Below are 22,650 nucleotides of genomic sequence, written 5' to 3' on the forward strand. Positions count from 1 at the left end.
TACCTTAAAAGCACATTGTCTTTTAGCTAGTAGTCAAAGGGCTGAGATAGACCAAAAAAGAGGTCAATGCATTGAGTTTAACAGGCTTATTAGGGTGAATAGTAGCAGAGCATTACAAAGTCATCCATTTAATCTTGAATTAAAATTAAAAAAAAATCAAGTTGTGAATTGGTAAGTGGGTACACACACCCACGAAGTATGTCAAATAACCAGAAATGTTATTTCAACGAAGAAAAAAGTCTCTTCAAATATGATTCTAACTTAGAAAGGACTTTTTTTTTAATGGTAAGGAAAACCAGGCCCATGTAATGAAAAGGAAAGAGAGAGAATAGACTGAAATAGAAGATGTTATTGCTCTGAAACAATGGGGGGAGGGGGATCCTGAGTATAGATACGGATTCCCTGATTTAAGGAGAGCATCCTGGATGTTTTTAGTTGCATTAAGTTTTAGCTTGCAGAAGCTGGAGGAAATGAGTCATAATGTCCAGAAGGAAGAATTCAGAGTAATAAGGAGAGGGAGGATCAAAGATAATAGCAAACAGGAGGAATTTCATTAGAAGAGCACAGCTCAAAGCTAGGTCTCCAGAGGTGTGCAGGGAAAAGGAGAGTATGTGCAAGAGATGGTTTGCAAACAAGGAGACATTTCAGATACACAATTTAGAGCACATGCTGAGGAGTCTAGAGGGGAACACACCTTTCATATGAATAATACAAGAACTGGAATGCTATCGACCCATCAATCCATTCTCAGCCATCAGGCAACAAATATCTTGAATCTAGCAAGTGAAACCAAATCGTTCATCACTCCCCTCCCAAATTACTGTACTTAAATTCAAGCTGTGGACCTCAGAAAATCTGACATCTATATATGTAAAACATCACCTCCTTCCCCACTCCCCACCCCCCTAACCTTAGGAATAAACGTCAGGATGAGAAAGCATCACAAAGATGTGTGCCTCACCTAAGTCCCTCCATTGCATTCAAACCCTAAATAAATTTTTCCCATCTAACGTCTGTAGAGTCCACCAGAGGCTGGGGAAGGGCATTTAATGTTTTCCAAACCAGGACTTGGGCGATCAGTAACTTCGCAGACACCAATATTCGCCTTGGACCTGCCATCTTTGCGCTTAATCAGTTAGCCACCCCAGGTATGATGGGGAGAAAAAGGAAAACTGAAAAGGCAGGCAAATAGAAATAGTGAACAGAAAGGTAAAAGAGCCAAGTCCGATGGGAGACATTAGAGAGAGATGGAAGACCGGAGAGGCGAGAGATAGAGCGAGAGAGCGAGCAAGCGAGAGATCTTTCCAGCAGAAGATCTGTGTGAGATAAGACATAACTCCTGTTTTTCTCAACAGAAGACCACAAGCCATTATTACCGCCGGCCAAATTATTACCCCTCTGTGAAGAATTAGACACAACAATCAAAGTAATCAACGGGCATGTCTAATGCACTGTAACATTTTCAATGCAAAGTTTGTTTTCTCTCTGCCCCCACGTTAGAGCCTGTAATTAACCCGTTATGTAGAACGATGCCAAACAAAAGGCTAATTGAGGCTCGTTTCCCGACTTGCGGCAGGTCTGGAGAGGGTGAAAGCAACTGAAGAGCCCCGGAGCCGAGGGGCTCCCCCGGTCTCCAGTCGGGCCTCCGCGCTGCCCCCCCTCAGGGGTCCGAAGGGGCAGGAGCCACAGGACACACGATTAAGGTACTTTAGCTCTCGTATTCATTAAGAACTGTCAGAGACGTAAACCGGCCTGACACTGGAGCGTACAAATGAACCCAGTTTCTCAAGAGTCAAAGAGTCATCCCGGGGTGGAGAAAGTGGAGGCGACAGTGTGAAGCCTCAAATCTTCAGTCTGCACCCGCAAACGAAGAAGCACCAAGCAGCCTGACTCCGGGCAGGGCCCTTTATCTATCCCCGGGTTCTAGCTCTCACACAGGAACTACTGCTAAATGCAGGGGCGGGGAGTGCGAGGGGGGAGTGTTAGAAAGCAAGTCCCGGTTAGTCCGAACACTGGAGGGGGCCTGCGGAGCACTCCACCCGGCCCCATCCCATAAAAGACTCTTTCCCCAAGGAGCCTTCACCGCGCCTCAGCCCTAGCCCGAGATACGTCCAAGGTTTGGGGAATTAAGAGTTGAGGGAGAAAAAGGGAGGGGGAGGGGGCTGGGAGGGAAGGGGGTGGGGGAGAGACAAGAAAAGACACACGCTGACCGGTCTGGGAATTGCTGAGAACACGCTCTCCCCTCTAGGCCTGCTCTTCCTGCGCAAATAAAGCAGCATTTCTCAATCGGCTGACAGCAGCCACTGGTAAATAATGGTCATACCTCACTGACTAGGCAGAAAGGCTCTCTTTTAGCAAGAGCTTATACTTGAAATATAGGTCATTTCAACAATCCTAAGCAGGAGACTTTGGCATAAAGCACTTACTCCCAGAAAATACAATAGTGACTCGAAATAAAAACCTATTTTAAGCAGGACCCTCTTCCTATTTGGGTGGGTGGACAGGACAAGAAAAGAGAGGGGAGGACGGAGAGGTAGGGAGCAGAACGGGGAATAGCATCTTATTTTAAAAACAAAACAAAACAGTAACATCACCGCTGAGAACTCAAGGGTTCCATCCACTTTTGATTCAACTATTAAAATACATACTGGCAAATTCGACCTTAACTATTTGCAATTAAATATCACACCTACTGTATGTCAGTTTACCCCATTCACGTGCAGTCCTTAGTTCCAGACATTTTAATGGCTTACTTGTAAACGTATAAAAGAGGGACCCTGGATCATTGCATTTATTTATCTATGCCAAACGTTTATTAGTGAAATAGTCCTGAAGATATAATTCTACATATGGCGCTTTGATTTCACATAATATGTTAAGAAAAAAGACAAAACACATAGAATTAGACATATAATTCAAAGACCACGGTATAACCTTTATCTTTTTTTTTTTTTTACTTCAGCAAACAAAAAATAATGTCAAATGACATGAAAAGTGGCAAGTCTTTTGACAATAAATAATAAATTACTTTATAATTTTTGCAATGCAAGAGCAAACAAAAAAAAAAGTTTCCTTTTTTTTCCTCTTTATTTCCAGAGAGAGAAAACAGTCATTTTAACCAATAACTATACACATCTTTGGGGGAAAAGTTCGTGGACAGACACAAGTCAAACACAATCCCGAGACGCTTGTGGCAAAATAGAGGTAACCTTGTTGCAATGCTTTATACGTTGGTTTTTAAATTTGAATTCAAAAACCTTTAAAGTCGCTTCAGACTTCTTGATAGAGGATGGATCTCAAAAAAAAAAAAAAAAAGAAGAAGAAGAAGAAGAGGAGGAGGAGGAAAAAGGAGGAGGGGTAGGGGGAGGTGCAAAAGTAAGAAAGAAACCAGCTATAGGACATGCTAAGAGACCCAGGATTTCAATTAACCCCTCATTAAAGTCAACTAAAAACATCACAAACCAACGCAGCTCCACCTTCCTGAAAGGACTCTTTCAGCCAAGGAGGCCAGTTTCTCTTCCTGCCCATTTGCTGGAGCTCCTGTTTGGCAAGGCAATGACCAATATAGAAACAGCACCATTCAGAATAGGATGGACTAGAAAATCTCTATTTCTGCTTTTCTCTAGATGTGCAGTGAAATGAAAATGCTTTTTTTGAGATCCTTGAATATAAATCCTCTACGTTTTAAAAACGTCTTTTTTTTTTTTTTTTCAGTACTCCTAAGGTCACTGGATAGCGTATGATGGGTTTGGGTTTTGTTTGTTGTTTAATTCTAGTAAAATCCCATGATTGTCTTCACAGTGTTGCTACCATATCACCTTGTCATTAAAACAGACTTCGTGCATTTCATGGAGCATTCATTTCTCGATTCAGTTTTCATTGACTGGGTCATTAAATACTTTTGTTTCGGAGTTCAACATTATACTTTCCCACTTTCTCCAACGGGGACGGGGGGAGAAAAAAATACATCGGAATGAATGTTCCTCATGCCTCAATTGGACTGGCTACCATGCTGTTCGGTGTATCTGGGAGCTGAGAGGACATCGACGCCACTTCACTGCCAGTGGAGTTAGAGCCCGGTCCTCCTTCTGAAAAATTCACCTGTGTAGAAGGTGGAGAAATGAATAAAGGAGGCTGCGATCGTATTCTTTAAAGGATTATAAACACGCCATATGTGTATCCATACGTGCGAGGGTTTGCATGTGTAGATGGATATACAGATAAAGATATCTACATGTGACTGAAGAAAAGAACTTGAGAAGAAATCCTCTCGCTTTCCCATCTTTCAAGAGATCTCTGTTTTATCTGAAACTGAATTCCCAACATTGTGTTGCATTAAATTATTTAAGAACAAATGTGTTTCCCACTGTAAAATGGCATCGCAACTCTACCATGCATGCTCGAAATAAAATTATCCTGCTGGCTACATGCTGCCCTGGGAGCAGGCGAGTTCTCAGTCTCTAGGCATCAAAGCCTCTCTTCTCTAGTTGGAAAATCCATAACACACGCTCAGATCGTGTGACAGGAGATTCAGAGAAGGCTCCACAGAACAATGATTAACTCCTCAGAGGGTTCACAGCGTGGGCTTTCTTCCTTGTTGTTTGTTGGTTCTGCTGTCTTTTGGCCTTCCTCTGTCTTTCTCTTTCTCTCTCTCTTTAAATCAGGCTCTTCCTTCCGAGAGGAGACCCATATATTATAACGTCATCGCATTATAAATATCTGACTCCTTCTTTTAAACCGAAAGTATTGTGTTGCTGTTGGAAACCTCCTTCTCCACTCTGCCCCCACACCCCCCCTCCTGCCTTGGCTTCCCTCCCACTGCTCTCATCTAACACTAAAGTTTTAGAAGGTACAAACACTTGGCTGCCCTGAGCCCTCCTCTTACTTGCCTTCTATGATCCAGGTTTTGCTCAAATAACTCACAAGATTAACCTCACTTTAAAATAAGTTCTTTTTCCTATTTCCAGAGTCTACCTTCCTTTTTATCCTGTTAAATTTTCCCATGGTGAGGTCAAGGGACTTCTCAAATTTGCCCAGCCTCTAGACTGGTCTACTTACAAATGTAAACCCCAGGCCAAGTCCTTGTAACCACTGCCTCTGGCCTGTTATTTAACTGTTGCCACAGAGAAATAAAATGTTGTCCGGGTAAATGTGAGGGTAAAAAGTTAACCTTGACTAAAGTTTTATTTTAGAAGAAAGGAACACGTTTTTAGAATAGATCTTATAGTTTTATAGAACAAGATTTCAGAGGACTTTTGACCACTTAAGAAAAAAAAAATATGTGTATATATGCCATATCACAAAGTACCTGTATTTAATAATCTTATTTATCTTGACCTTTAAGCCTTTTGCAGGCATAAGGTGAGTTAATTTTCTCTTCTCTGGGTCTGCAAAATATATTAATGCTAAAACCGGTTTTCATGTGCTCTCCAATTGGTAGAACTCATGTTCCTTTGGCCAGACATGGCCCACAGTATGTGACTGCATATAACATCTGAACTCAAACATATTAAATGTTAAAGCAGGTCTACGTTGTAGATGAAGTTGGTCCCAGAAAAGGATAATAATAATGAAAGGTATCTATCATGTCTTTAAATAAATGAAGTCTCTATTGATACATGTGAAAATTGCACTCAGACAGGTGCCTGCTCCCCATTGATAAGAACACTGATTATGTCTTACAACATCGGTTATTAATACGAACAGCTTGATTTTGGTCTTTAAATACACAATCCTCTAGGAGCTGAGAGGGAGTAAATTCACTCATTGCTGATCAAAATGACAAGGTGATCTCTAAAGTCCTTTCAAGCTCTAAGTCTAAGATGTATGATTCTGCAACCCCCTCCACCCTTCCATGCATGTTTAGGTACTTAGATACCTTGGAGGTTATCCCTCAAAGCAGACCAAATGGTCAAATTATGAACTCACAGAAAAGACTCACAAGAAGTCCGTTTCCCTTCAGCACTTGCCTCATCTACACCAAACCTCCTTCATCTCTCTCCAACCCTGGAGCCAGGGAGGCACCCTCTCCTCCTTGAATCTTTCATGGTGTGACAGTTAAGCCAGAATCTTCTTTTTGCTAGAGATTCAGCCCTCCTCAGTCTGAGAGCTGACACTTACCAGTTGCTGAAAAGCAGGCTGATCTATGTCACTCTGCAAGGCGAAGTCACTCAGTACTTTCCAAGGCGGCTGGTAACTTTGCACTTCCACTGGGTTTGCCTGTAAGCCACCATCGTGTCTCTCTGGACTGGCAGCCACCATGGGAGTTCCTGTCATCCCCTGGATATTCTGTGAATAGGCCCCCCCAATCCCAACATGTTAATGATCGAACTCCTGCCCTCGATTGTCTGCACAGGCTAAGCAAATAGGCCCTGGCATTATCTTATCTATATAGTGGCCATTATTGACTCAGTTAATCTGCTGCATGTATGGATATTAGCCGGAGTTCGTTTTGTTTTATTATATGGTTTTTCTGCTTCCGTGGGTGGGACTAGTCGATCTCCTCGGACCCTACTAAACTAAATTCTATTGTGACTTTCTCCTTTCCGTTTACGATCACAGCTAGCTCATCCCAGCTCCTCCCATCTGCCTTCACAGACTATGGCATTACAGCGGTGGAAAGCTGCAGCCTCAAAACACGGTGGGTTTTCTGGGCAGTTTCAGTTACACTTTCTCCAGGCACTTCTCTTCACAGAGCCAACCCCCACCCCCAAGCATTTGGGTCTGGCCTCTATTGTGTGCTATTACACACTCACCAACTTGAAAAGTGCCCCGGCCCAGGCTTGGCTGGCCTGCCAAGTTGAATGACAGCGGGGGTTTTATGGCATTTAAAAATAGGGCTAAAGCGGTAAAAAGAAAAAAAAAAAAAAGAACCTCTTTAGTTTAACACAACCAGAAATCCTGTGGAGTGGGTGTTGCCATGGATCTATGGAGCCCTGGGCTTGACCGAGAGCAGAGTCGTCATAGGTCACCTTGGTGCACCTCACTTGTCTGAAGGTGCTGAGGCAGGCCTTGCCCAGAGTCAAGGGACACACCCGGGAGGTCAATGGCCAGGGTGACCCACCCACCGACCCCTGAATTAGATGGGGAGCCAAGGAGGAGTCTCTAACCCTGATGCTTGCGGAACTGACAACCTGAATGTTGGCAAAACAGGACCAGAACTTATTCTGGGGGGCAAGACTGAAGGGCATAAGCCCACCCACGTGGGCTGGGGGTGGAGGTTCAGGACTCAGCAAGGGCCCTTGCCAGCTTCTTCTCCCTTGGGCATGGGTAGAGGCAGTAAGGGGCTGCCAGCTTTGGCCCTGGAGCAGGATGGAACCCACGTGCAGGCAAACCTGGGCAGCCCCTTGCACCTTAAGCGTAGCCCTGCTCCGTGCCCAGGTCCCACACCCCCAAGGGCCACTCACAGTTTTGTCATTGGGCTGCTGCTGCTGGAGCTGCTTCATCATGATGCTCCGCTTCTTGTCCTTGCACCGCTTGTTTTGAAACCAGACCCGGATCACGCGGGGGCTGAGGCCCGTCATCTCCACCAGTTGCTCCTTCATGAGTGCGTCTGGCCGGGGGTTGGCAGCATAGCAGGTCCGCAAGGTGTGGAGCTGCTTCTCGTTCAGCACAGTCCGAACGCGGGTGGTCTTCTCCGGCTGTTTGTGGACGTGGGGCCGCAGGGCTGGCTGCCGGGCGGAGATGGGCTCAGCTGCAAGGCAAGGGGTGCGGTGAGTGTGGGGCTGGGCATCTCTCGCCTTCCCTTCCCGTGCTGCTCCCGGTCAATGGCCAGTGTTTTGCAGTCTCACGGCAGAGGTAGGGACCAGGGAAGCAAACGGGAGAATAATACATGGCTCTCTAATCTGAAAGGCCAATGCTGAGTAATTCAGGCCCAGAACACTGCCTCCAACCCTGCTCTTATCAACAAAGCCTTAGCAAAGGGGCTCAGGTCTCAGGTCTCAGGGGCAGCATCATTCAGCATCGTTTCTCCTCCATCCTTGCCTGTCCTCATACCCAGACTGTGCCTAGGTTACACGAGTACCCACCACCTCCAGACTCTTGGACAACAGGCACAGATAGTACAAGGGGAAATGGAGAACACCCCAATGTCAGCCAGAGACACTATACCAGCCAGGAGGTCTTTAATGCAAAGGTCAAAGAGAATTATGCCAGAAAGCCTTGAACTTCAGTCCAGAGAGGGCAATCGTGTCAAGGGGCTAAAGAAATTCAGTATTTGGCCATAATCCCAGTCCTTGAATTTTCTTACTACTAAATCTACCTGGCTGTTCCTGAGATGGGCTGACCCCATGCAAAAAAAAAAAACAACTGAAAACTGTTGAGCTGCCTAGTCTCTAGATAAATAATAGCTGGGAAGTGTTCTGTCTCCTGACTTCCTCCCAATATTTCCACCTCTTCTGTGTTTCCCCACAAGCAGAGCACAGGTTGCACAGAACAGAAATTGCCACTTTGGCTTTGCCCCTGTGCAAGCTAGCCATATATCCTCCAGAACAGAAGTCTTACAGCCTCTGAAAAAGTAGAGTGGACAGATCTGTTTCCTCACCACCAGTGTTTAGTAAAAATTAATACTTCAAAAATGCACCAGGTAGCTCTATTCCTGAGGAGTAGATCTAGTCCTGAGGGGAAGTAAGGTTTGAAGACATTGTCTGCCTTCTCATGCAGCTCCTCTTCCTGGCCAGCCTTGTCCTGTTTCTACTCTCCTTCTTGGGAAAAGGGCTCTCTGAAACGTATGGTACAAATCCTGCACCTTCCAGGACCCCTAGGGTCAGGTCAAAACCTACTAGGTCCATTTAGTGTTACAGCGACAGGCCTGAAGATGAAATTCTCACCAAATCACATAGAACGAACGGTTTAAAGAGGCAGGCTCCCTTTAAAAGGCAATTACTGCAGATTAGCTTGTTGACAGTTTTAAATTACAGCTCTGTGCAATGGCCGGCAGTTATTAAGACTGTATCTGTTCACATCCATTCTTTCACAAAAGGATAAAAATAAACTTTAAAAATGTTTTAGAGTGTGGGGCAGTTGCAAGGAAAGAGGATTTCAAAGGCTAAATGACTTAGGACCACCTAAGCTTCCTTCACCGGGTTAAAGGAGGAAGCTCTGGGGGCCCAGAGCTCCACCCCTTTAATTAGGCAGCGGCAGGAAGAATACCTGGCCGGGAGCTGAAGCCCATTTTCAGTAAGCCCCAGTTTGGAGGCCAAGGTGAGCTGGAAGTTGTGTTTGGATGTGTGTAAATGTGTATGCACAAGTGATGTACGTTCATGTGTACCCATATTTATACATGCAGGTGAGCAGATGTGCCGGGGAAGGAGATCTGGGGAGACAGGGAGTGCACGGAATCGTGTACAAAAGAGCAAAGTATGGCGTAAACTGCTCCCAGAACACTTCTTTTAACTGCTGGCCGCGGCCCCAGCGACTGCCCTTTGGCTACCGAGGTGGCCTAGGTGACACGCACACTGGGTGCGCCCTGGCCTAGCCCAGCACCAGCCTCCCCCGGCTGGCCTCCCTCCAGGCAAGGAGTACCTGCCATTTGCAGCGGCCGCGCCGGGTGCAGAGGGCTGAGTGGGTCTCCGGCCCCCAGGCTGGCCCTCTCCACCACGTCGTGGTCCGCGCGGCAGAAGAGCCCGTCCTCCCGAAGCGCGAACTCGTCCCCGGGGATGAGCTGGCGGCTGCAGGCCACGCAGCGGAAACACTCGATGTGGTACACCTTGGAGCGGGCGCGCATCACGAAGTCGTTCTTGCTGAAGCCGATGCTGCACTTGGCGCATTTGATTCCGTACAACCTGCGCGCCCGCCGGGCAGGAACCGGGGGGAAAACACAGAGAGGGGGTCGGGTCAGAGGGGGTCACTTCAAGCCGGCGCTGCCCCGGCCCAAGATTGCTGAGTTACCCAGGGCCACGCTGCCCTGGGACATTGAAGTCAGCGTTAGCCGACGGGCTGGGAATGGGAGGAAAGGAATCATTAAGTTTCTCTCTTCTCCTCCCTTTCTTTTACCCTCTCCCATTTTTGTTTTTTGTTTTGGGGGGTTTTTTCCTATGAACCTCTGTGTCACCGACTGTAGCTCTTACTTCAGAACACCCCCAAAGTAAAAATCTTTGATGTGCTGGAAACCTGGACCTCTGTTCTAGCCCAATCCCGGGGTTACCCTTGCAGATCTTGGCAGAAAGGAGTGAGGGAGGACTCTGGTAGTCATTGGACCTACACTTTTGCCTTCTTATCCCCCAATTTCTGCTGCGAGAAATGTCTCTAAAACTGCTCCAAAAAGTCCTTCCAAGAGCAAGAAAGGCGAGGGGAGAAGACTGTCCCTTCACTCATTTATAAATATACACAGATGCGCAAGCAGAGTAACAAAATGAAACCTCCGAGGGTTTCCAGATCCCCTTCTGCACAATAAGCATGTTGCAGCTTTCCCCCAACTACAGATTTTTTTCTCCCAACTACAGATTTTTTCTGGGGCAACAGTGTTAACAGAAAGTTTCCTCTCCATTCTTCCTTTATCATCTTTAAAATCTGCCCCTGCTCCCTCAATTTTTTCAAGCTGTTCAAGCATCTACCTCTATTTCAGTGTGCTTGAGAACCATGACCAGCCAGAAGAATGAAAAGACCCACTTCTAAGGACCTCCTCACTCCTGACCTTTCCTTACCAAGGGACAATCCTTGTGGGTTCCACCTAGGTGGCACTGCCCTGACCCCCTCTCCATGTATCAGTAATAACAGAAGTGGGAGCTTTCCTACAAACAGAGAATGGACCAGAGGAAAAGATCCACACAAAAATGTGTGATCTCCCCCAAGGAAAGCAGGGCGTTCAGACCTAAATACAGTCTCTGTTCTGCTTTTACAACTATAGGCGTTCAAAGGGGGACACACAAACACACACACGTACACACACACATAAGCACAAAACTGAGAGAGAGAGAGAGAGAGAGAGAGAAGGGTAAAAGGTGAAAGCGATTGGCTCCTTCTACAAATGTGTACATGAAATTGGCTACATGAAGGTCCGTATGCAATTGAGGAAAACGCTATCTCCGCAGGAGTAAAGATAGTCCTAGAGGTGCAAAGTGAGCTGTCCCTCTCCAGAATACGGAGTCCATACACTCACCAAGTAAACAATGAAAACGGCTCATTTGTTGGAGGTTAGAAGGGAGATTCAAAAGTTTTTCCTCCCTCCGCCTACTTTTTGTGAGATCTTCCATTTCATAGGAGGACTTTACCTTGCCTGTGACCAAACAATTTGGAAAATCCCTCCCCCTTCCTCCAGTTCCCCACATGCCCTCTTTCCTCCCACTCTCCTCTCCTTCCCACCCCCACCCCACGGAGTATTAATAAACCCTTACACACACTGTTCAGTTTTACCTATCAAGATTATACTCTCTATTTCATGATTTCACCGTAAGAAAAAGTGCTGGACTGAATAGGTAAAAATTGTGACCACATTCTTAACTCTTGACTACACTTCGCAGCTCCAGAAAACGTATAACTTACAAAAGCTAATTACTTGTTAATAGCCACTAAAGAAATGTTAAAAATACATAATATTTTGACACTATTTAATATAATAGTGAAGGTGTTATCTCTTCTGTTTGTTATTAAAACAATAAAATTTTCTTTAGGGATTCTACTGGCTTCCTAAGGCAGAAAAAATGAAATTTCTGACACATGTATATACACAGGTCAGAGAAAACTTGAGATTTGTGAAGCATGAAGTTTAGACACAAAATAAGCTGAAAGAAAAAAAAAACCTCAGAAAGTCCCCTATGTGGTTTTAGCCTTGTCAGTATGGGCAATTCGCTCATTTTATCAGTTACCAGATTTTAATGTGAGAAAGGAAGCTGTTCAATTATCTAAATATACCAATTGTTCGTAGACAGATGATGGGCAATTTGATCTGCTCTGTCTAATTCATCAGCTCAGATAAGATAAGAAAGAAAAGATAGTCAGATGTCACCAAAGGGTTAATATTTAAAAAGATTAAATTTCCAGTCTTTTTGCAGGGAATATTGGGTTGGTTTTGAAATTTTCCAAGAAAGGACTCTTACCCTAAAAATACATGGGGCAATATTTCTATTTGCACTTTCAAAGTGCACTTCTAAACATCCTTAGGTCAAACTTTTATTTTGCCTACTGCACTGACATCTCCACAAAATTTGTAAAATTACTAATAAAACACTGAACTATAAAAAAAAATGAATAGAGAAAAACACTGTACGATACAATAAAACCAACCTTTAAAAAAGAAAGTTTAGAAAGCCCAAGTTATCCATCTTTTCATTTCTGCTTGTTTTGGAAGAGGAAGGATGAAATAAGAAAATAATTTCAGCATCACAAATTTCAAGAGCAATTAAACAAACTTCAACACCACACAATTTACGAAAACCACTACTGAGGTTGTGAGGGGATGCCCCCTAAAAAGTGAGATAAACAGAATAATTTATGTAACATACTTAAAGGGTAACTTTTGCACACTAGACCCCCACTAAGGCATACTTCGCAAAAAGACAAAGCCCCATCTAATATTAAGAAAAGAGTAGAGAGAGACAGGGAAATCTCACAAAATTAAGGAAGCAATGTAAATGGCGTACCTGATATAATCTCTTTTACAGTAGGTTTTCCCATCTCTAACAAAGCACGTACAGCTCTCGTCCAAATACTGATTACACTCCGCACATTTCAAACATGCCGCATGCCATTCCAAATCCGGAGAAACCCTCAGAATATACTGATCGTGAATTTGATTGCCGCAACCAACACATAGGGAAATCAGACGTTTTTCTGAAATGAAAATAAATACATGATTGACTAACCGTTTACTTCCTACAGAGATAAACACACTTTTAGTGTCGTTCTCTTATAGGGCGTACTCTGGGAGTTTTTTCCCCCCCTTTCTTTTTCTTTCTTTCTTTCTTTTTCTTCTTTTTCTTCTTCTTTTTTTTTTTTTAAGAGTATTGCACTTTGGGATGGTAATTGAAGTGTGCCATCAAAACCTTGACTCGTTTTAAAAAGGAGGTGGAATATATGTAAAACGCATTTTTGAATAGTCTGCATTTGTGAGCCTAGCACGCAATCAAACCCGTTCATTTTGTATTTCTTTTTCCTCCCACCTCCCTCTTTGCCGTAATCATTGGGGAAGATTAGGGATAAGTCAAGTCAAAGAAAAGGTTTTGACTAGAAGCGTTAAGCAAACGCTTATATTTTCCATGAAGCAGGCTCTTAAATAGCACAGAGGACTGGATATTGTTAGTAAGAGCAGACATCAATACAGTTGTCACTCGCTCTCTTTTGCAAGTCTAATGCTAATTCACATCTCCGGGTATTGTATGTACAGGCGGACCTTTGCAACAGAATAACCCTCTCGGAGAGCTCCAGATTCCCGAGGAGGAAATCCCGTCTTAGCCCCAGAGGGCTATGGTTTTGGAGGGCACACAGGCGAACTCAAAACACCAGGTACGACCAGTTTCCCGAAGATCAGAACCGACAGCAAGCATGCAGGCGTGGCGGCCCCAAGAAAAAGCCACCTTTCCTCTCTCTCCAGGCAAGGACTCCAACTCTAAAGAGCCCTTGGCACCCGTGCCTGAGAGAGACCCCCGCACAAGAACAGCACACCGAGCCCCACAAGGTAAAAGAGCCTCTTACTTTTTGGTGGATCTCCCATGTCTCCCATATCTGTAAGAGGGAGTAATGTCCACAGTGAAATGGTGGTTGTACAGTTGGTGAACAGCCCACAGAGAGGATGCTGGAGCTGTGGCTAAGTGGGGAATAGTGGCCCCTGGGGTTGCCAAGGCTGAGGGAGCCGCTGCCCGGCTGCGCCGCGCCCTCGCGGATCTGGGAGTCCAATTTAAGCCGGCGGAGCTGGCGGAGCGGAGGCGCTGCGGCGGCGGCGGACTCGGCGCGGCTCGGGCACCTCTCTTCCTTATCTCTTACTCAAACTTCTCAGCTCCAACTCAGCTCCATCGCCATTGGTCTGACGCAGCGCGCGGGGACGTCAGGCGAGCGCCGCGCCCATTGGCTGCGGGGCGCGCGGCGCAGCTGTTCTGATTATCATATTTCAGCCTCGCCGCCGCCGTGCGCCACTGACCGCTCGGCGAGCCCGCGGGAGAGGATTAGGGCTCCCGAGGCTACTTGCTCCGGGCTGAGGCCGCTCTCCCCGGGAGCTCGGGCTGCCCGGCCGCTCTGGCTTTTGGCCTTCCTCTTCTTCCCCTTCTCCTCCTCCTGCCCCCTCCCTTGCTCCTGGCCGGCCGTGCCGTCTGCGCCCTCGCCTCCCGTCGCGCTGCTCCTCCGCCCTGCGCTCCTGGGGTCCCCGCAATCCGGCTGGCTGTGCTGCGCGCGGGGCACTTTTCTGCCGCCGGTGGCGAGTGGCTGGTGGGTAGGTCTTCCTGATGACGAGGTCCTTCTAGGGTTCTTGGAAAAGGGGCGACTTAGGACAGGCCTTTTGGCTCGGTTTGGTCTCGCGCTTTAGCGCTCAGCTCCCGGCCTGGCCGGGCTTGGCTGCCGGGGAGGGGGAGTTCCCGAACTGGCCGCGCCTGGCGCGCCGGGAGCTGCCTAGGGGAAGAAGAAGCGGGATTGGGATGAATAAACCCGCAGGAATTGTTCTCTACTGCTACCCCCACTGTCCCGTTACCACCACCTTTCCAAAAAGGGTCGGGTGGGAGGAAAAGAGCGCTTCTTGCCTTAGCGGAGAATCAGGTTGGGAACACGCAGGTAAAACCAGGTGGGCTCCGCGGACCACTCTCTCCTAAACAGTCCCTGAGGTCTGCTTTTGCGGTTCAGCCCTAGAATTTAGAAGCGCACTAACCCAAAGCCAAAGATTGAAATCTCTTGCGGTAGTGGAAAGTTTGTAAAGCGATTATGTATATCCTGTCCCGTTCCTCTGTACGCTGGTCTCCTGTCCTTTGTTTTTCAGCAAACGTGTGCAATTGCTGGCTGTCTTTCGGCAATTAAAAGGACAGCTCTCCACGTCTCTAGAGATTTAAAAAAAAAAAATGTGTTAGTCTAAGGGAATACTTAGGCAGGGATCTAATACTGAAAGGCAGTGACATACCTGTTTCACTTCACCGGGGTGGTTTATCTGATCATTTCTCTCGGGAAACAACCTGGAGAGAGAAGAACCTTGACTCCAACTCGTGGTTAACCTTTTTCAATAATTTCTGACATGTTGCTGACACCTTTTACAGTCTCCCAAAAACAGATACAGGAAAGGCCACGAAGAACACCCACACGTCTCCCTCCCAAAGCTTCTAAATAGCTAATCTTTATCTAAAGTGCCTGCCAGTTTTCTCTTAAAAGGTCCACAAACCCAAGCAGCAGAAGATTTAATTTCGGTGTCTTGCTGCCTCGAGAAATCCCAGTTGTGTTAGGAAACTCCTTTCTTTGTACTTTTCGCTAGATCTAACCCTTGATAAGACCGGTGAGCTCTCAGCTAGCCGCAGTGGCTGGGTTTGCGTGGATATGCTTTTCCAGAGCGCAAAAAAAAAAAAAAAAAAAAAAAAAGCTAAGATGATTGAGTTTCCTCCTGATCTAGCAGGGCTTTACCAAGAACACGTTATCTGTTTTGTTTTCTCTCAAGGAAGAGTCTTAGCTGGATTTCCTGCCTTCTATTTTTATTATAAGTGTATCTCTGTGTGTGAAACTGAAAATTGGAATATATATAGGTTGATAAATTTATCCAATTTTTTGCTTAAAAATCTGTTTCGTTTAAAGTTTCTAGTCTCCAGTATTATATGCGAGGACCTTTTGTCATGCTGCTGTTGCAAAGCTGATGCTGGTAATCAAAAAGCAAAGCAAATCTTTCTGGTATAAGGGCATGTTTCCCTTACAGATAATCAAGTTGACTCTAGTTACAAAAAAAAAAAAAAAAAAGAAAAGAAAAAAGAAAGAAAAAGATACTACTATAATGCCAGAAAGTAAATAGAGGATCTTAACCAATCAGATTCCATTATGCCACCTTTATAATGTGGAATTAAACAACAGAAGCTGCCAGAAGCCTGATGACATATTTGAGATCCACAAAGCGCCCTCACTCTCCATTCTGCTTCAAACCAGTCACCCAGTGTGGTATTTAAACTTCCTAAACTAATAACCTATTCCAAAGAATTATTGCTGCTGATGGTAGCAATTCCAAAAGAAAAGCTGGCATGTGGCTTGGAGGAAAACCTTTACTCATGCGGAAGATACTCCCTGTAAAGAGGAAAAGTTGAAGGAACCCAGTATGTTGTTCCATGACGGTTGTGCTTTGGAGTCTGTGTCTGCTGATAATACATTTTGCATCAGACCCAAAGTTAGGGGAGCAAACATTTTTTTCACTTCTCCTGAAAGTTCAAATGTGACCACAGATTATTCTCCACTTTCCTTAGCTGCCTGGTACATGTGCATTTAATGCATCAAATAGTAAAAAAATTGTGTAATGTTTTTATAGAATACAAAAAAACATGATTAGCAATATTTTCCCCCAGTACTTGATCACAGGAGCGACCTCTTGTGTTCAAAGGGGAAATTGGACCCTCTCCCCTCTCCTGACAAAAATGGACTTATTTTGACCTTTGCATGTTCTGTTAGGTCAAAAATACATCTTTCAGCGCAGCAGTTCTGTGAATCCCCTGTTGTGAGCTCATCTATTGGTGAGAGAAGAAGAATATTGGTAGCTATTATGTATAGTCCCCATTACCTCCAGGCCACCCTAATATACTTAACAGTGTCTGAATATAAAAGGTATGCTGAGATTAAGTAAATTCTTACTCTTAAAGCTGTGGCATCTACGCATGTACACTTGTATACACCTTCCAAAATGAAGCTATTACACCTAAAATTCCTGGTGGGCTCTGAAGCCTATGTGTTTGTGTGCTATTAGTTCCTTTCTCTGATTTAAAATTTAAACATTCCAGATCAAACTTAATACCAGATACAGAGCCTTGAACGAATATGTTCTCAGTTTACTTTTCAGAAATCTAAATAGGTTTTAATTGCAATTGAAAAGTGGCATTACACATTTAGAATGTATTTATTCCCCCCAAAAGCTCAGACAGATATAAGTGAATTTTAGGTCAATTCTTTGGAAAATTATGTGCAGCAAAGGAAAAAGCCTTTTCCTTCCCCACTAACCAAAACTGGGAAGGAAAGGGGTTTTGATCAGCTTTCTCTGAACTGTGGGTTTGTTTGGGACTTATTCCCAGGGAGGTAAAGCTCTCTTTAGAACTGGGTTTGAAGTAGTAGAATAACAACTGGTCTTCCAGTTTCCGGGGGGTGGGGGTGAAGGGGAAGAAAAGAAAAAAAATATATAGATATATATGAAGGGTTTATTTTTTCTGATATTAAAAAAAAGTGTAATTTGGAGGTCAAAATGAACATATTCACTTCAGAAAATCGGCATGTAATATAGTGTATATGTATTCCAATCCCCTTCTCACTTTTGCTTTTTCTGTGTAGTCTTAATCATGTAGAATAAGGCTCTATAACCATCCGTATGTTAAATCACATCCAAGGGTCAGATAAAATTATGTGCGTTTAAAGGGGGTAATGATTAGCCATTTATATTCCACCCAGAATGAAAGTATGGGTGTTTAGAGCCAATTTGCCCTTCTTGCAATTGTTTTAGGTGGTGGCTTACTGAGGATGAATCAAGAGACTAATTTCAGAGGGAAGGGGAAGAGATCGTTCTGTACCATTGGGTTTGAAATGATTGTCTCTCTTTCCTTTAATTGTCCATTAAAAAAATACCAAGCAAGGATAATAATAAAGGCAGTTGTTAACAACAACAACAACAAACCTTCAATTGTGATTCTCGTTTTATTGACTAGGACTCCTGCTGTGAATGTGGTTTTGTTGAGTGTCAGTTGCTTTATTAACCAGTTAAAACAATCTGGGGGAATTAGCAAGAATCTTCTTCTGCAGGCTGAACTTGTTAGCCTGCGTTTCTGGGTTCAGGTAACTGTTTCTGTCACCAGTGTTCCCGATATTCTTTACTGGCAGAGGCAGCCGGGGAGGTAGCGTTCATGTGCGGTCTGCTGCTCGGTTACCAGCCCAGATAGAATTCCACGCTGCCGGCAGCGAGGAAGCCGCAAACCTCAGTTCAGTCTTGAGCATGTGAGGTTCGCTGTTCATTGCAGGGAGGAGTTCGACCAATTGAGGACAGAAATTTGCACCCTTCATTTAAAATTATGCCTCTGGAAGTATTCTCATCACACAGAAGCAGCTGGTAGTGTCAGGTGAAATCTTTTGCTTCCCTTTTTTTTGGGGGGGGGGGTGTTTGTTTTTGTTACTGTCTTTGGAACTGTAAGTGACTAAGCACAGGTAATTTTTAACTGGACCAGAGTTGTGTGTGGAGCCCAGGTTGGAGCCAGTTGAGTGCAATGTGCCGACTGGGAGGTTCTGGCCCAAGGACGCCCTGAAACCTACATCTGGCAAAGCTTTCATTAAATGTATCGAATTCTCGTGGAGGGTAGTTGGGAGTCTGGAGAGGAGAAAAAGCTTTATCTCCCAAGTCCTGGACGATTCCGGACGATTCCGCTGAAAGCTAACATATCTGCACTGAATCTAGCAAAACACCCACGGGCTCACCGGAGCTTTCAGGAAACCGGGAGCAAGTTAACTCGGTCTAGTTGATCAAATGACATTCTTTCTGAAAGAAATGACACCCTTTCCCCCACTACAATTTTGTCCGAAGGGCAGCTTTGAGTTTAGCGCCAAAGGATTGATTTCCACCGCCCGCTGGAGGTTTACTGGGAACGAGTGGAGGAGGGGAGGCGAGGGTACCTTGGAGGAGGTCAAGAGGAGGAGGAGGAGGAGAAGGAGGAGCAGCAGAAAATTACCAGCCAAGCGGGGGAGGGAATTGGAAGCCCGGAAATCTATCAGGATGCCTCAAATAACCTTCCCTTACTCTCAGAATTCAGCGCTCAAAAAGCAGCCTCATAGTAAGGTGTCCTGGGCTGGAGTCCTCGGGTGGGTTGCGAAGGTGTTATCAAGAGTTAGAGCTACTTTCTGTTAATTAAACTGGTGGCTGAACTGTGTGTCAGGGATGTTCAGTGTAGCTGAGATGTGTCGGTAGGGGCTGTTTTTAAGGGGAGGGGCAATCATTGGTGGCATCTGCAAGGAGATTCTGAGTGGAAGAGAAGGTGGATTCGGGGCTGGAGAAAAATCTTCAAATCTTACTAAGTGGTTGATCAATTCGAGAGATAAGATTTTAGCGAAAAATTTGAAGGTTGCCGTCTCTTCGACTCCGCTGACGTGAATGAGAGGATGGAGCTCTGGGCTGGTATGTGTTTAGAATTATCTTCGCCTCCGGATCCTGTCTCTTAAGAAAACTCTTCAATTCTTTGAGACTTCAGGTTGAGAGACGGATTTGCCCTGCTACTCTACCTGCTAAATACCAAGAAAAGGGGCTCTGGAGACGACTCCTTCCAGAAAGAATGTCATCTGATCAACTCAACCGAGTTAATAACTTGCTCCGGAAAGGGTCAAGAACGCCTACCCTTCCCACCCGCGCAGCTGCGCGGCGCGGAGGTCAACTTCCCTATCCCAGGTAGCTCCTAGCCAGGGCCCAGAAGCTCCTGTCCTACGGTTCTTTGCGGGCTCAGTCCTGCGATCAAGTTTCTAGTATTTCCAAGAACCCCCCACCCTTCCGTGTTCAAGCACATATGTCTCTAGAAATTTAGCCTAGCCGGGGTCCCGGGATGAGAGAAGCCTGAAACAAAGAGACGCAACCCCCGCCCCTCCGGATCCCTTGGGCCTTCTCCCTCCAGGATTTCCAATTTACCAACCTTCTAGCTGGACCCTCACCCCCCACCCAGTGTTCTGCGCTCCAGGGCATTTTTCGATTCCATCTTCCCATGGACAAAAGGGGAAAAAGCGAATCGAATCTAAACCCCTTGTCCTCACTCCTCCTGCTAGGCTATAGGAGAAAATCAACGTCACGCCGACCTGTCTCCTCCCTAGGCTGGCGAGCGCAGCCCCTGGAGAGAGGCCACTCAGTTCCTTAGTGTGAATTTCCTTGCCACCCACGTTTGGGACCAGAGCCCGGGCTGGCCTCCGACGTGCTTTGGTGGGCCCAGGTGGGGACGTGAAAACAAAAGTGAATGAATCCTGCCATCCGAGGCTCCGGTCACTAAAAGAGGAGGAGTCCCTGTGTGCCACCTGGAGGCTGTCTGCCTGGGGACTTTCCAATCTCCTAAAGGCGAAGAGTGGAGAGAGACAGCTCTACCTCCGGCTGTGGCCTCAGAGATGAAACCCCCTGGGAAGGTTAAGCTTTCAGTCTTAGGTTGCTCCCTTCTCCGCTGGTGCTTCAGAATGCCGGGTTTCCCCAAAATGAATACACGTGTGGAAATGAAAGAATCAAGGTACCATTTTAATGGCTTCAAACTCTGTCAAATCACCTCTTTATGCCATCTCCAGAGGCTCAACTTTCTCTGAGTACCTACACTCCAGAAAATTGTGAGGACAGCATTCCCTCTGCATTCGCCTTGTTGGCGGCGTCGGGAAATGGCATTATAGTTATTAGTACGCAATATTTTAAAAGAACAGTTTATTTCTTAATATCGACCTCAAAATATAGACAGCCCAAAGTATTAGTTGCCATTCACCCCCCTCCCCAAGTTTATTCTATTCACTTTGTGTTGCAAACGTTGAATTGGAAAACAAGAGAGAAACCCCGCAGCGCAGATTCACTTCTGAGCTCAACTGTCAGGCGGGGGACCCGCCTGGGCTGATTAGCAGAGAGACGGGCTCCTTTGTTGATTTAAGAGTTCACCAGCCAAGACGTAACAATTACCTTGACGCCTTTTCTCAGTTGCCTATTGTTGACTTATATCTGCAGTGCCTCCACTGTACAAAATTAGATCCAAAAAAAGGAAAAACAAAAAAATGTAAGTGAAAATATAATAATGGTAATAGAGGTCTGTTTTAACTGGCTTTGTTAATGAATTGTATATATCTCACACACATCTATATGAAAGATATCAAAAGTGTATAGCACATCATATTTTATGTATAAGTTATATGTTATATGCTAATGTAACATCATTTTTACGTTATAAGTTAATGCCATAAAGAAAAGTTTGAAATGCTATCTTTTATACACGTAACACCCTCTGTCAAAAAAATAATTAGCAGGCTTAAAATCGATATTCAGAGGTGTTCCTATAGAGAACAAAAGCCAAACTTCAAGAACAGAAATCCCATCAAATATGATGGTACAAAACTAGGTTGCTACAGATTAATTCCATTCTGTTTTGCACAATCTCATTTTTTTTCAAGCTGTGCACTTAAGATTTGTATTTTATCATTTAACTGTTCTGAAATCTTTGATCACATCCTATCAGCAAGAAATAAAATCTGAGAAAGTCATCGATAATGCCTAAGGAATTACTATAATTAACTTTGGCGCTTTGACAATATTGTGCTCATTCTTATTTAAATGTATATATTAAAGTTAATTATTGTATATTAAATATATTAAAGTTAAAATGACTGTATAATGAGATAATATCACCCCATCATACTTTACAAGAAATTAATATAAAGTGAAAGAGCAAGTGTAAACTTCTTGGTAATGACTAAAGTTTATTATCAAAATATAATAATAATATTAAGATTCATACGTGTAACAAATATGTAACTATCAACCCTCCTATCAGAGTGCTCAATCTAGTTATAAAAACATTGAACTATTATTATATGATGTAGGGTCTCACTTGAATGTAGCTAAATTGATGTTTTGCCATAATTTAAGAATCCTTTTCCTACTCCCTAGATACATGTAATAGCCTAGAAAGATCACTGCATCTTGAACTGTAATGCTAAATCAGAAATTATATTATTACCTGTAATTAGCATCCTGCTGATTTTCACTTAAATATCTAGACCCAAATTATTTTATATCTCACTTCAGAATGTGGTACAATGTGCTATTTCATCTTCTTGGGCTTGTCTTACAATTTGTTATAGACCCTTCTTTTTATGAGCCTCACAAACCATCAGTGATAGTGATGAGATGCACTGTATATAGTTACACTGGCTTTGGATTCTTGTATGGTGTATGAAAAATAAAAATCATATCTTTTAGGTCTTGATGGTGTATTCCTTCCAATCCTGAGATGTTGATTTAGCTGTCCCGAGTGTCACATGACGTGCCCCTCCGTGATCCTGTACTTGAGCCATTGCAGAAGTGCTGATGTGACTTAGGTGTGCTGGGCCAGGGCAAATATATTCTTTTGAATTATGCCAGCAGTGAGGAAGAAACATGAGTCCAGATCTCAAAATGGGAGAAAAGGTGATCGAATGAGAAATCCCTCTTTTTGAACACAGTGGTAGAGGAAGAATTGGGTGTACCTGACTTTATCAGCCATCAAAAAAGAGGATGAACATGGCTGTTAGACTAAGAGGAGAAAAGTATTCAGTTTCGAGGAGAGAAAGAGAAAGCTCACTGAGGAGAAAGAAGAGTGAGGTCAGTGTCAAGAGAAACAAAGGAAAGGAACAGGCCTCAGTGACCCAGTGACCACTGTGCATTAAGAACAAAACCCAGATCCTTATTAGCAGAGGGAAGTTGAGAAAGTAGATGAAGACTGGGAAAAAGCAGGTTTTATATAGTTGTTTTTTTTTTTTTTTAATAATCTGGCATTTAAAACTTTAAAAACTCCAATTTAAGAAGTTTCTTTCATTCTTTTTTTG

General features: G+C 44.5%; 2 protein-coding genes across 2 annotated transcripts; one reads left to right on the top strand and one right to left on the bottom strand.

The window, feature by feature from the left end:
- Nucleotides 1-2,790: 2,790 nt before the first annotated feature.
- On the bottom strand, nucleotides 2,791-13,964 carry ISL1 (ISL LIM homeobox 1). The gene is made up of 6 exons (XM_082723227.1): nucleotides 13,630-13,964; nucleotides 12,579-12,768; nucleotides 9,523-9,782; nucleotides 7,407-7,693; nucleotides 6,121-6,288; nucleotides 2,791-4,101 (listed from the first exon to the last, which is right to left on the bottom strand). Exons 1-6 carry the CDS (start codon nucleotides 13,655-13,657, stop codon nucleotides 3,985-3,987), a joined length of 1,050 nt encoding a protein of 349 aa, XP_082579353.1. The 5' UTR covers nucleotides 13,658-13,964; the 3' UTR covers nucleotides 2,791-3,984.
- LOC309860959 (uncharacterized protein) lies at nucleotides 13,675-22,044 on the top strand (the record flags this gene model as incomplete). The annotated part of the gene is made up of 4 exons (XM_082723378.1): nucleotides 13,675-13,691; nucleotides 13,777-14,359; nucleotides 19,314-19,507; nucleotides 19,921-22,044. 4 exons carry the CDS (start codon nucleotides 13,675-13,677, stop codon nucleotides 19,967-19,969), a joined length of 843 nt encoding a protein of 280 aa, XP_082579504.1. The 3' UTR covers nucleotides 19,970-22,044.
- Between the last annotated feature and the right edge of the window lie 606 nt (nucleotides 22,045-22,650).

Source organism: Mustela nivalis (genome assembly GCF_964662115.1).
Source record: "Mustela nivalis genome assembly, chromosome: 3".
Classification (NCBI taxonomy): domain Eukaryota; kingdom Metazoa; phylum Chordata; class Mammalia; order Carnivora; family Mustelidae; genus Mustela; species Mustela nivalis.

Excerpts from the sequence above, each read along its gene's own strand:
- ISL1 (XM_082723227.1), bottom strand. The coding sequence starts at position 13,657 with ATGGGAGACATGGGAGATCCACCAAAAA. Across the intron at positions 6,289-7,406 it reads AGCAGCCCAATGACAAAACT|AATATCCAGGGGATGACAGG; the intron begins GTGAGTGGCCCT and ends GCCTATTCACAG. Across the intron at positions 4,102-6,120 it reads AGCCTGCTTTTCAGCAACTG|GTGAATTTTTCAGAAGGAGG; the intron begins GTAAGTGTCAGC and ends CCTTCTACACAG.